Genomic DNA, 14,497 nt, shown 5'->3' with positions numbered 1-14,497 from the left:
TTGTTACGTCTGACCGCTGGCCACTTAGAGCATCTACATCGGCGATGGACAAATCTAACCCTCAATATGTCCGCGGGCATGTCCGGACTTGTCCATGGACAGGAGGAGCAGGCTGTCCCTAACTTGTCCTCGTCCGCAGCCGTTTCTCTGATATCCAAACCCTTAAATTCATACACAAACATGCAACATGAGTCAACACATGTAGTTTCATAGTTCATACCGGACATAGGACATTGTTGGACATAGGACATGTGTTGTGCGTGCTTCATTTCTGTGTTGGGCTTGTTGTGCTGTGCCCACAGCTGAACCTTGTGTAGTGTTTGTGTGCGTGTGTGTTGGACCTTGCCTGCGGTGGCGTTGTGTGTGTGTGTGTGTTGTGTTCGGATGGTACCATGTTGACTTTGTGCTCGGTGGTTTGCTTTATTTATAAAGCGGCGCGAAAGCCTTTTTCGGTATAGGACATTGTTCGTACATGGCATATGAAACTAAGACATAGCTAGCATAGGGGAGCTCAACCACGGCAACCCTTGCCCCTGACCTTGTCTTCATGGTCGAGGAAGTGACGGTCGAAGAAGCAATAAGGATCTAGGCGGATCTGCTCGATGTCGTAGCTGGATGTGTCGGACATGGCACTAGGCATGTTCAGATCCTCCTCTTTGGTGGAAGGCCAGTGAAGGCACGAACGGCCCGGGCTTGCTCGATCGCGAGGCCCGAGCTGCCCGGGCTTTCCGTTCGAGAGTATCCGGGCACGGTAATCCTCGTCACCGGCCACCACTGCGTGATACACCTTCTCCCTATCATGACGGGCATGCCGAGCCTCGACCACGGACGCGCTTTCACACTCGGAGCATCCATGGCACTGAGCATTACTCCCATTGGCCTCAGAGTCCAAGCCCGACATCACCGGGACAAGTACCCATCACCTAGGATACGCTAAGCTTGGGGCGTCGGAGCCTTCTGCCAGGGACATGCTCAGCTGCACTCACCAGCTGTAGTGACGAAGCGTCCGCTAGATGCGCTGACACCGCTAGATCCCACCCGGAGTGGAGGTGCTGGTAACTGGCTAGTGGATCCGCGGCTAGGACGCTCCCACGCCAAAGCTCCGTTTTCCTCCAGGGAATGGCGGACTCCGGCCAGGAGGCTCTCTCCTCCTCGTCTGAGCACTCCATGGTGGACGGATCCCAGTCAACGGATCTGGACCAGTCAGACTCAGGTCTGCTGCCGGAGTAGGCCATCGTGGAGCGAAAGGGGGAGGTGGGGCTAGAGTGGAGTGGAGTGCTCAAGAGTGAGGACTAGAACTTTGTGCAGGGTGTCGACGGGGTGGGTTATATGTAGCATCGAACTGGTCCAGCCTACACCGGTTCGGCGTGACGAACGTGCCTAGGCTTGTCCGAGGTGCCCCATATCCACCCTACATATGGGCTGGATATGAGGGTGTCGGACAGCCCGGACGTTTAGGAGGAAAGTGGGGAGGGCTCGTTAGGGTGGTCTTTTTGCGTCCAAGCGGTGTCCGAGTAGTCCGCCTGTTTAGGAGAGAAGTTGGGGGTCTGATTAGATGTTCTTACTTCACGTACTACTCCCTAGAGGAGAAGTATACACTATCAAGTAGCTAAACGAATAAGTAATCAGCTAGTTAGCGAGCTAGATACAGACAAGGTATTGTCAACTATCCATTTGTAATACATGGTAACTCGATATTCTTGTTAAAACAAATACATAAATAGATGGTACAATCAACTATAACTTGTGTAAAATAAAATGTAAGTGTGTTCTTTCTTTACATTTTGAAAACAATAAAACATGTGAATCGTGTGGCAATGTAATGTTTAAAAAGAGAAAAATTATTAGATTGAAGTCAAGGGAATGAGATTTTTAATAAAATAAAGTGAAGCATGAATAATATAGATTTGCATCCTGTGTCCAACGCATATACCGTCCATAATCATGCAAAAAGTTTGCGTAGACCAAAGACTGATAGTTACATATTGTACTTATAGTTACCAGATTTCTATGATAATTCATTGAGCTGTGAAAATTCCCACAAGATCATCAAAGCTACATCAATTGCTTGTTTAGTAACCATATTCTAATCTAATCATGCTAAAGGCAACTCTTGACACTTTATTAAACAAAACAAAAAGAAAACGCACTAACTTAGGGAGGCTCGACTTTTGTTTGAAAAAAGAGAGGCCCCTCTCCGATTTCGGCCAGATCACCAAGGAAGTAACAGAAAACTAAACAACCTACGATCTGATAATGAGACAGGGACTGAACTAAATAAAACAATACAAGGTTGTGTCACGTGAGCTTTAATTATAGCCATATAACTTTGTAAGTCTTTCATTTCATTGCTTACCTAAGCTATGGCTTTAGCTTTAGTACTGTTGGATAAATAAGGTAAAGTTCGTACGATTGCATATAATGAATGATTGTCATATTTATAAAAAGAACTTTCAAATTAAAATAGAAGTGTGGTCCACAAAGTCAAGCATTTTAAGATCATCATCCTCTACTTCTCTAATGTACGGTATAAAATTGGGTAGGAGTATTGGCAAATTGAGTTTTTGCCACGTAGATCATATCTGAACTTTTGAAGGGACATGAGCATTAAATGATGAGCCTATATATCTCTCTTGTAGACAATACAAGCTGCTTCATATACTGAGTAATTAAGGAGCGGTGATGGGCTCAACTCGAACTTGGAGTAGTAGTCAGTACACATACATACATAGTACTTCCTCCGTCTAAAAAAACTTGTCCCTTAAATGGATGTATCTAGTACTAACTTGGAGCTAGATACATCCATTTGAGGGACAAGCTTTTTCGGACTGAGGGAGTAGGACTGTTTCTTATACGGTACAGAAGCCATCAACCGAAGTATGTAAACACCAGGTGAAACCCTCCAAATTAAGTAGACGTACTGCACGGCATAGAGAGGCTGAGCTCCAGGTTCACTTGAGCGAGGCACCTGCTGTCGGCGTCCGACAATGCCCAGTCGTCGAGTCCGTCGTTGGAGAAGGAAGGACGGCCCCGGTGCTCCCGGCGCACTTCATTTGGAATTACCCTTGGCAGATGCTCGCCGTGCTGATCATGTGACGAGGCTAGCAAAGCCTGCAATAGCACACGATGGCTGTCGGGGTCGGCGCCGCCCGTGCGCCTCCTCATCGCCGGCGAACCCCAGTGGGCCTCGACCTCCTCGCCCGTCCTCCCAGGCAGCCTCCCGGCGATGATGGACCAGCTGGATAGATATAGTCGTGATTCGTCATCAGCAGAACATAACCAGAAGCTAGCTACTAGCTACGGATCGCTATATGCATCGCAAGCACGTAGCTAGGTAGGTACCGGTTTCCGAGCAAAGCATGCAGCTTGATGAGGAGGTCCTCCTCGTCCTCGGAGAAGTTCGTCGTCGTCCCAGCAAGTAGCCCCCCTGTAGCCATAGCCGGCTGCAGCGACCGCGCATCACTGATAGTAGTGGTCAGGCGCTCCGTGACAAGCTTCGGCCGGCGGCGGCTCCTCGCCGTCGTCGGCTGCCTGCTCGGACTGCGTCGTGGCTCCCTCATGGCTAGTAGCTGGTACGTGTGCTAGCTTGCGATGGTTAGGTCGACTTAGATAGCTAGCTAGGGGTCGAAGGAGGAGAAGATGAGGTGTGTGTGGCAATGTTGGCATATAAAGCGTGCGTGCATGAGCTTATTTTTGGCAGTTGACCGGAAGTAACAGCAAGACCGGCCGGTTGGATCGCTGCAGCTGTACTACTGGACGACGAGCCGACGATCGAGCTAGCTAGCTAGCTAGCTAGCCACGCCCACGCGCGTGCGCTGCCGCTTTTGTTAGTTGCGGCTTGTGGCATCGTGTGCTGCGTGCATGCGCGCACGTACGTACCGGTACTACTGTAGCATGCATGCCGCCTTACGGTCGGCAGCACCGCACCTACCCGCAAATATCCCTCACAGGTCCAACTATGATATCCATTTATATTTCGGCCTATAATATCTGGTACAGTGCAACTACGATATCCATTTATATTTCAGCCAAATATGAGATAGCCCAAGTGAAAAAGGAAAAGAAGTAATGTTTTTGTCTCTCAATTTATTTGATTTTTTAAACTAAATATATAGGAATTGCTTCCTATGATGTATTTTTCTAGATTTTTTAAATAAAATTACGTACAATGCCAAAAGTCTTAGAACTAGCTAAAAAGTAAAAAAAAAATTGGTGGTTTTGGAATCTCGATGTACTAATTTATATTATGTTTGAGGTTTATTTGTACTTCTCATCAACTTTGCTAATATGTCTACATACTTTTCACAAAATAAAGTAAAGAGGAAAATAGTCAAAAAAGTAAAGAAAGAAAAATGACGGCTGGTACAAAGCCGAAGTCCTTTCTAACTAAAGGCGCTCGTGCCCATCCAGCCAATTAGGCGCAGCTACCTCACCCCGTATCCTGATGTACCAGCCAATTTGGTCTCCTGTTTGAGAATCTCGCGTATTTCTCACACCTGGTCCCACCAATTTTTTGTCACACAAATGTATGGATGGCCCATGGTGCATTCATGGTTGCACCAATCTCTCTCCTCTATCTCTCTTGCATAGCATTTATTTTTTAGGGGCTTTTAGATGCTTCATATAAATTAAGTCAAAATTATGTATTGGTCCTTTTAATATATTTTTAATCCTGGCAATAAGACCTCTCCAACAGTACCAATGTTGGATATTTTTGAAAACCTTGTAAATTTCACCGTTCCACAAAATTGATTGAAATAAATTTCACAAATACCAAAAATATTGCAAACAAATTGTTCAATTGCAATAGAATGTTTTGTAGTTATTTTAAAAAATCATCGAAAGTGAAAACGGATTCAAAATGTTTATTTCAATTAGCAACTATAATAAAATTAATTCTTATTTCAAAATGTCTTTTTTTTTAAACTTGATTTCAATTGTTTCAAAACACATATTTTAATTATTTTAACTTTGCTATCTTGGAATATTTGTGCACATTTGCCATTTTAACTTGAAATATTTCATAGCTCGGATATTTCACATACTTGAAATACTTCTAAAACATACATCTCCGTAATTTTAGTACATGTTTAAATTTCACTTATTTGAAATATTTAATAGGTTATATATTTCATGTATTTCAATTTTTACAACATTTATGTCTGTAATTCTAATAATTTCATTTATTTCCTGAACTATATCTATTTCAATTAAAATGATATCAAATATTTAAAATCAGTTGATTTGATTATTGAGAAAAAATAATTTCAATTAATTCCGTCTAGTTATTTCAATTATTTCCATCCGGTGATTATAGTTACTTCACACTTAAGTTTCAATTATTTAAGGCAAATATACATAAATAAAGTTATAATGATTTTTTATAAATAAATTTTAGTTATTTTAATTTTTTGTATATTTAAAATATGTCAAGTAATAAATGTTTTGTTGCATTTATATATTTCATGACAAAAAATACTAATTTCAATATCTATTTCAGTTTCACATGTTTTAGATATGGCATAGTTAGCTTGATTCACTTATTCGAAAACTTTCACATATTTCATATTTTCCTTTTTCAAATATCTTTGAAACACATATCTCAGTGACTTCATCTCCTATTTCAATTTCATTTATTTAAATATTTTCACATATCACATATTTAACTTATTTTAAAGTATTTGCATATGCGGAATAAGTTTTCACTTGTTTCATCTATTCCAATATTTTACTGGATCACTATTTCACTATTTTGAATTTTCTTACATGTGTGAAATAAAGTAATTTAAATATATCACTTATTTAAACAGATCACTGTTTCACGATATAACCAATTCACTTATTTTGAAATATTTCACATTGTGAAATAAGTTTTTGACTTCTTTTCTATGTTTTAGTAGTTCACCAGATGATTATCTCGGTTACTTTGAAATATCTTACTTATGTGAAATAAACAATTTTGCATATTTCATTATATCGCTATTTCACATTCACTTTTTTGAAACATTTCATATTAGTGAAATATTTTTCATTTATTACATCTATGTCATTTATGAGTAAAATTGGTTTTACTCTGTCACTTATTTCATTATTTCAACTGATTCTAAAACCAATAAGACTTACTGATTTCTAGCTTCACTAACTTCAATTATTCCATAGATTAGTTTCAATGATTTGGGATAGTTGACTAACTTCTCATATTTTATTAACTTTCTTATTTAAATCATTTCAAAGATAATGCAATGTATATGAAACCCATGTCAAATATTACTGAAACATTAAATTAAAACTAGTTTAAATGTATCCAAGATTGATCTTATTTTGAAGATCTTATTTGGGTACGAATTCAAATACAAAAAAGGTTCACAATCTAACTTTTGGTCTACAAGATATCATTCAATAAAAAATATTCAAAGGTTTGGTTTTGATTAAGTTGATTCTAGATGCATCTCTCTCTCTCCATCTATCTCTCTCTCTCTATCTATCTACTCCCTCCGTTTCTTTTTACTCTGCATATAAGATTTGGTCAAAGTCAAACTACACAAAGTTTGACCAAATTTATATAAAAAAATATGAACATCTACAATACTAAAACTATATAGTATGAAAATACGTGTCATGGTGCATCTGATAATATTGATTTCATATTGTGAATGTTTATATTTTTTAATATAAAGTTAGTCAAACTCTACAAAGCTTGACTTTGACCAAACCTTATATGCGGACTAAGAAGAAACGGAGGGAGTATCTCTCTCTCTCTCTCTCTCTCTCTCTCTCTAAACCTGTAAATCCTTTTCCCAAAACAACACACCCTATAGTGTGCATCCTGACATATACCAAAGAAGTAGTCCTCACATGGGAGGTTGTTTCATCCTGATACCTTTTTGACAGTGGCAAATTAAGTACCGTGTAGTAAATGGAAGTCCGGAGTAAATTAACTACTGCAAATAGCTGCTACTGTATTTGCGAGCCTTTTTTTCCTTTTCTTCCGATAGTCAGGTTTGTTCATCCTGACACCAGCTGTTCTAACAAAGGTTGAATGAACTTCGGGAAGGGCTGCCACCAACCCATCATCTAACTTGAAACTTCTAGAACCAAGAAAGATGATATATATAACCACTGAAAAGCATAAACTATGCTAGTGAGAAAAAGAAACTATTGCTGAAAAAAGATCTTACCTATTTAAAGGCACAGAATCTGCATGTGAAGTGCAAATCAGGTAAATATGTACTTCAACAGCAAGCTAGCATAAACAAACAGGCATCTAGTACACTAACACACACAAACAGCAAGTCATAAGCTGCATCTCATCTAAGTTGAAGGTGCAGTTTGATTGGTAGTTGGAACAAGCAAGCAAAAGCAGCAACTACCCACTCTGACAAACATGTGTATTCTGAGTAGATGCAGACAGCAACAACAGAGAGTCGACGATTTGAGAGCGCAGAATGACACATCAAGACATAAATGACCTCAGCAATCAGCATGACGACTCATACATCTTTGGACTGCGTCTTCGCCCGGGAGGTTTGGCATGGGTTTCAGAACTCGGACGGCAAGGCGGCCATCATTCCTTCATCTTCTGCTACCATCAAGGATTGGTGGTGGAAAACGCTTGGGCTGGGAAAGCTTCAGGACTCGCGCAAGCAGGTAACCACGGCGGCCTACGTGGTGTGGAATCTCTGGAAGGAACGTAACCGCCGAACGTTTGAGGAGAAAAGGTGTTCGCCTGAGACGATTACAGCCATGGCGAGAGATGAGATAGCTTTGTTCTGGGAGGCTGTATCTTAACTAGCTGCTTCGCTTTGCCACTATGTGGTCTTGGCACTGTCTGTACCAAACTGTGGGATTTTGGTCCTTCTCCCTTCTTCTATAATGAATTGGCAGAGCTCCTGCCCATTGCCCGTCAAAAAGCAATCAGCATGACACTTGTGTGGTGGACAGGGAGCATAGCACTGCCCCTGTCTAGCAACTGAAGAAATTAATTGATCCGAAGAATGGCTTCTGAGTACAACATCCATGATCACAATGACACTGCAGACACGTATCCATATCAATGTAATTCCTCATGGGGTGACAACGAAATAAAGTTACATATGTATGCTCCTACTGTTGTGGAATATGTACCTGGGACTTCAAAATTTGCAGCCTCCTACTTGCTAAAACTGATTTCTTCTGTACTAAATTGTCAAACTAACTGGTGTACATATACTTTATCCTGCGTTGCAGAAGAGGCGTATGGCCTAGGACCAGAAGATCGGGCAGAGTACAATCGTCGATGGCTCTTAAGATGGTCAATTCCTTGTTTTCTGAGAGCATTTGGATTGATGCCTGCCTTGTGAGCAGCAATAACTCCAATTGCTTCCCAGTAGTTCTGGACATTCAGCTGGGGAGAAAAAGGTTGGTGTCTAAGGAGTAAGGATCTCTCGAATACAAGATCATGTGGTGTATCAGAAGGTAAACTAGAAGAATAATTATCAAGAAATGTTACATACCGCTTCAATATTGAATTTATCAGGGGTGTCATCGAGCACCGTCTCATTTTCCTGAACGGTAATGATTAAGGGCTGCAGAATTACAGGAAAAATTATCTAATTTAGCTGTCCTGATAAATACAGAGGGTTACACTTGGGATTCTATCATTAGCTTCACTCATCATATGCAATTTAAGTGGCAAGATACTTCATCCGTAATATGCACAGGAGAAGTGTACCTTGTTCTTTCTTGCAGTTCGAGAAAAGGCAAGAGCACCATCACCTCCACAGGCATCTCTTGGAAGAATCACACTATCAACATCACTAGCCACTATGCAACCACTGTCCAAGGTACCCTGCCTCCTCGTCACATACTGAGGAGCGGTGCTTAAACCAGCGAGCACACATGGTAGAAAGGTATAACCAATCTGTTAGAAAAAATATCAAAAAGAGTGAAGGGAGACGGGAGATGAAATTTATAAGCACTACGTAGTATGTACTCCTTAGTTGACATTGGGCATTTCACTTTGTAATTATTTAACTCAATGATGCACAAACAACTTAAAATAAGAGCATAAATACCTCTTCAGCAGCAGATCGTGGGGACACTGATGGGCTGAGTGGCAGGGGCAACACCGCAGGAGCGTGAGCAGCAGGGATTTTGAATTCTTTCACAATTAGGTGACTGATGATTGCTTCAACTCCGGCTAACAGATCAACTCCCTGCATTGATATTGCGATATCAACAACATATGAGCTGAGAGGTATATTAATTCTTGCTAGGATATCAGATATATTTCTCCACAACTGATAAGCCTTTCAACGAAATAAGGGGCAACAATTTTCACATTTATTGAGAAGAGAGGCGCTAACATGTATTCCTGACTCTACATGAGCGCCAAAGAATGCATGTTGTTACAACTTGCAAGAGATACGTTAGATGATGCAAACTGTAAGTTCGCATGTCAGAGTAACTCTCCAAACAAGCATATCAAAAGGATAACAAGGGAGCTCCAAGAATGCCTCTTGCAAATATCCGATACAACAAGGGCAGAAACTATCATTACAAAAATTAGAAAAAAAGTACTTGAGCAGATAAGAACTACCTTTCCTTCCCTATAGCAATCTGAATCTTCAGGGTCGTCGTCTGGGAAGCGCGCGACAACAGCCACAGCATTCACGCCTGCCTGGTTCACTAGCGCGTCGACCGCTCTTAACAGGGAATCGGAGTTCCCGACACTCCCGGTTGATTTCCCACACTTCGGATCGAACCAGGTCTTGATCTACACCATACATGGGTATTTTATCAAGTACTCCCTCTGTAAACTAATATAAGAGCGTTTAGAATACTATGGTAGTGATCTAAACGCTCTTATATTAGTTTACAGAGGGAGTAACATTGAAGATTAGCAGATACCAAGGAATTGAGTTTGTCTTCTCAGCTACTACTTTCAAAACAGAGTGTGCACCTCTAAAGGAGCATCCGTGACAGCGTACTCCACAACAGGGAGGCCGAGCGAAGCCCTCGCCGCATCGGCGACCTGCAAATGGCGGAGCCGGAGCTCCTCCTCGATCCCGGAGTCCAACACCAAGCCTACCTACCTAGGTTAAATCAGCTACAACGCATCAACGTGTGAAGAAATGAAATTCTGAAATTCCTAGTGATCTTGTTCCTACAGGGCCACTGCATCTATCAGCATTCAGTATAGTTTGGTAGCGCTCACTGACCTTGTTCTGGTGGACTGGCTGAAGAGCCCAGGCGCCTTCGGCGAACCTGTCGAGGGCGTATCCCTCGACGTAAAGCGTATTCTGCATCGGCCAGTACAGCATCGCGGCGTTGAGCACCTAGGGTGGGGAGTGGAAGCAAAGCCTCAGACTTTGAGCGGTCGGGCTCCGGCGGAGGAGAAATGGCAGCGTGTGGGGAGGGCCTGAACTTACGTTGGGATGGGAGATGACGCAGTCGGCGACGGCGGCGAGGGCGCGTGCCACGGGGAGGGCGTCGCCGGCGAAGCCCCCGACCGCGGCGCCGACCCCCGTGGGCACCACCAGGACGGACGTGTAGGGCCTCCTGAAGGACGGGGACCGCGCGTCGGCGGTGGGGGAGAGGGGATGCGCCCGGGCACGAGCGCGGCGGCGCGCCGGCGGCGGGAGGCCGGCGGGCAGGAACGGTCGCGCGAGATGGAGCGCCATTGTTTTACCACGGCGAGTGAGGGGAGAGCGGGGAAATTGCAGGGGATAAGGTCGGACCGAACTTGGCCCACCAGTTCGGCCCTGGAGTCGGCCCGTCTTCCATGTAAATTTGAACTCATCTCTTATCGCTAAACTGTGTACTGAGAAAAAAGTAGATGTCTCTTAAAAAATCCGGATAAAAACCGACAAAGAAACAAAAAGAAAACAAAACAATGAAGAAAACAAAAGTATAATGAAGATAAAAAAGACGAGTGAAAAATAAGAAAGAAAAGCAAAGTATAACGAAAAAGTGCAACCTGAAAAAAGTCAATGAAAAAAAAAGTAAAAACCAAAGAAAAAACCCGAAGTAAACTGAAGCAGAGCGAACCTACAACAACACAAGCTGCGGGGAGCGACCTACGATAATGGGCCGGCTCGATAGCAGCCCACACGTAGGTGATTCCTAATAGGAATCAGCACGGGCGAGATAAAGCTGTCGTGTCTCCGGCCGCTCGGTCGCTACCAAGTTTTTTTTTTTAGCATCTGTAACCTTTATTATAGTTGGATGTTCATAGGGATACATATGATATCGGGCGTAGAAACAAGCCACACATGGCGCCCGCTAGACAAAGAAACAGCAGCTTTCGCAAGCGAATGTGCTTCAAAATTAAACTTCCTATTTTCATGAACAAAGCGAATATTATGAAAAACAGCAGTGCGATGACTGATCTCCCGGAGTATCGCTGTATAGTGGCAAGGAGCTTCCGTCCCGATCTTGGAGATCACCTCAGCGCAGTCCGATGCCACACAAACAGCATTCAAGTTGAGGTCCTCGGCCAATGAAAGGGTTTCATTGCAGGCTTGCGCCTCTAGCGAGGATGGGTCCGTAAGACCTTCAAAAACTCTCGCTCAAGCTCCTAAGAAAGTTCCCGCCTTGTCTCGGCAAACGACCGCCGCAGCACCTCTTCTACCACATCTTGACACCCCACCATCAGCATTAATTTTCGCGTCGAAGTCAGTTCGGGGAATCCATGTCGACCTGATTACTCTGGCCCTTGCATTATCAGCTGTTACATGCAAGTCCTTATGCATCGCAAGCCGGTCCTTGGCCGGGCGCCGCTTGCTGTCCGCCACCAAATCAAGATCTTCCAGGAACTTTGTGACAAAAACCGAGGTGCTTAGGGGGCTTTGGTATTGATCGTCATGGATAGCACGTCGTCTCGCCCACCATATGGCCCACATCGTAACCAAAACTTGAACTACCTCCTCCTCTGGTAAAGTATCAAGCAGCCAAAAAACCCATAATCTTGCATCTTCAGTTCGGTTTGAGATAGCAACCTCAGTCAGTTCCTCCTCGGCTAAAGCCCACACACATCGGGACATATGGCAATCAAATAAGGAGTGTCTCCAGGAATCGGTAGCCGCGTTGCATATGGAACACGCCGGCGTATCTGTCATTTTTCTGTGACTCCGGACATCTCCAGTTGGGAGCGAAGTCTTGGCTAAACGCCAAGCAAACACCTTAATCTTGGACGGGATGCTCATGTTCCACAGTTTTCCCCAAGATTTCCTCTCCGCCTTGTTGGGGAACGTAGTAATTTCAAAAAAAATTCCTACGAACACGCAAGATCATGGTGATGCATAGCAACGAGAGGGGAGAGTGTTGTCCACGTACCCTTGTAGACCGAAAGCGGAAGCGTTAACACAACGCGGTTGATGTAGTCGTACGTCTTCACGATCCGACCGATCAAGTACCGAACGTACGGCACCTCTGAGTTCAGCACACGTTCAGCTCGATGACGTCCCTCGAACTCCGATCCAGCCGAGTGTTGAGGGAGAGTTTCGTCAGCACGACGGCGTGGTGACGATGATGATGTTCTACCGACGCAGGGCTTCCCCTAAGCACCGCTACGATATTATCGAGGTGTAATATGGTGGAGGGGGGCACCGCACACGGCTAAGAGATCAATAGATCAATTGTTGTGTCTATGGGGTGCCCCCCTGCCCCCGTATATAAAGGAGCAAGGGGGGAGGCCGCCGGCCTAGGAGGAGGGCGCGCCAAGGGGGGAGTCCTACTCCCACCGGGAGTAGGACTCCTCCTTCCCTTGTTGGAGTAGGAGAAGGGATGGGAGAAGGAGAAGGAAGGAAGGGGGCGCCCCCCCCTCCCTAGTCCAATTCGGACTAGTCCATGGGGAGGGGTGCGGCCACCCTTTGGGGCCTTTCTCTCCTTTCCCGTATGGCCCATTAAGGCCCAATACGAATTCCCGTAACTCTCCGGTACTCCGAAAAATACTCGAATCACTCAGAACCTTTCCGATGTCCGAATATAGTCGTCCAATATATCAATTTTTACGTCTCGACCATTTCGAGACTCCTCGTCATGTCCCCGATCTCATCCGGGACTCCGAACTCCTTCGGTACATCAAAACTCATAAACTCATAATAAAACTGTCATCGTAACGTTAAGCGTGCGGACCCTACAGGTTCGAGAACTATGTAGACATGACCGAGACACGTCTCCGGTCAATAACCAATAGCGGGACGTGGATGCCCATATTGGCTCCCACATATTCTACGAAGATCTTTATCGGTCAAACTGCACAACAACATACGTTGTTCCCTTTGTCATCGGTATGTTACTTGCCTGAGATTCGATCGTCGGTATCTTAATACCTAGTTCAATCTCGTTACCGGCAAGTCTCTTTACTCGTTCCGTAATACATCATCTCGCAACAAACTCATTAGTTGCAATGCTTGCAAGGCTTAAGTGATGTGCATTACCGAGAGGGCCCAGAGATACCTCTCCGACAATCGGAGTGACAAATCCTAATCTCGAAATACGCCAACCCAACAAGTACCTTCAGAGACACCTGTAGAGCACCTTTATAATCACCCAGTTACGTTGTGATGTTTGGTAGCACACAAAGTGTTCCTCCGGTAAACGGGAGTTGCATAATCTCATAGTCATAGGAACTTGTATAAGTCATGAAGAAAGCAATAGCAACATACTAAACGATCGAGTGCTAAGCTAACGGAATGGGTCAAGTCAATCACATCATTCTCCTAATGATGTGATCCCGTTAATCAAATGACAACTCATGTCTATGGCTAGGAAACATAACCATCTTTGATCAACGAGCTAGTCAAGTAGAGGCATACTAGTGACACTCTGTTTGTCTATGTATTCACACATGTATCATGTTTCCGGTTAATACAATTCTAGCATGAATAATAAACATTTATCATGATATAAGGAAATAAATAATAACTTTATTATTGCCTCTAGGGCATATTTCCTTCAGTCTCCCACTTGCACTAGAGTCAATAATCTAGTTCACATCGCCATGTGATTTAACACCAATAGTTCACATCACCATGTGATTAACACCCATAGTTCACATCGTCATGTGACCAATACCCAAAGGGTTTACTAGAGTGAATAATCTAGTTCACATCGCTATGTGATTAACACCCAAAGAGTACTAAGGTGTGATCATGTTTTGTTTGTGAGATAATTTTAGTCAACGGGTCTGTCACATTGAGATCCGTAAGTATTTTGCAAATTTCTATGTCTACAATGCTCTGCCCGGAGCTACTCTAGCTAATTGCTCCCTCTTTCAATATGTATCTAGACCGAGACTTAGAGTCATCTAGATTAGTGTCAAAACTTGCATCGACGTAACCCTTTACGACGAACCTTTTTTCACTTCCATAATCGAGAAACATATCCTTATTCCAGTAAGGATAATTTTGACCGTTGTCCAGTGATCTACTCCTAGATCACTATTGTACTCCCTTTCCAAAATCAGTGTAGGGTATACAATAGATCTGGTACACAGCATGACATACTTTATAGA

The 14,497-nt window shown here is 43.5% G+C and overlaps 2 protein-coding genes across 3 annotated transcripts; both read right to left on the bottom strand.

Annotated features, from left to right (window-relative positions):
• Nucleotides 1-2,572: 2,572 nt before the first annotated feature.
• LOC123073744 (transcription repressor MYB4-like) lies at nt 2,573-3,618 on the bottom strand. Its single transcript, XM_044496790.1, has 2 exons — nt 3,343-3,618; nt 2,573-3,238 (listed from the first exon to the last, which is right to left on the bottom strand). Exons 1-2 carry the CDS (start codon nt 3,558-3,560, stop codon nt 2,908-2,910), a joined length of 549 nt encoding a protein of 182 aa, XP_044352725.1. The 5' UTR covers nt 3,561-3,618; the 3' UTR covers nt 2,573-2,907.
• A 3,650-nt stretch (nt 3,619-7,268) lies between these two features.
• Nucleotides 7,269-10,713, bottom strand: LOC123076874 (uncharacterized lipoprotein syc1174_c). 2 transcript variants are annotated; one of them, XR_006436283.1, is made up of 9 exons: nt 10,410-10,713; nt 10,200-10,316; nt 9,941-10,069; nt 9,578-9,754; nt 9,054-9,194; nt 8,711-8,899; nt 8,493-8,564; nt 8,125-8,383; nt 7,269-8,031 (listed from the first exon to the last, which is right to left on the bottom strand). XR_006436283.1 is itself a non-coding variant. In XM_044499023.1 (8 exons), exons 1-8 carry the CDS (start codon nt 10,659-10,661, stop codon nt 8,186-8,188), a joined length of 1,275 nt encoding a protein of 424 aa, XP_044354958.1. In that variant the 5' UTR covers nt 10,662-10,713; the 3' UTR covers nt 7,269-8,185. The 2 variants fall into 2 exon arrangements, 1 of the variants encoding a protein (XP_044354958.1); XM_044499023.1 differs by having other exon boundaries at nt 7,269-8,383.
• Nucleotides 10,714-14,497: the final 3,784 nt, after the last annotated feature.

This window comes from Triticum aestivum, chromosome 3D (genome assembly GCF_018294505.1).
Source record: "Triticum aestivum cultivar Chinese Spring chromosome 3D, IWGSC CS RefSeq v2.1, whole genome shotgun sequence".
Classification (NCBI taxonomy): Eukaryota; Viridiplantae; Streptophyta; class Magnoliopsida; order Poales; family Poaceae; genus Triticum; species Triticum aestivum.
This window is presented reverse-complemented; position numbering and strand designations above follow the sequence as displayed.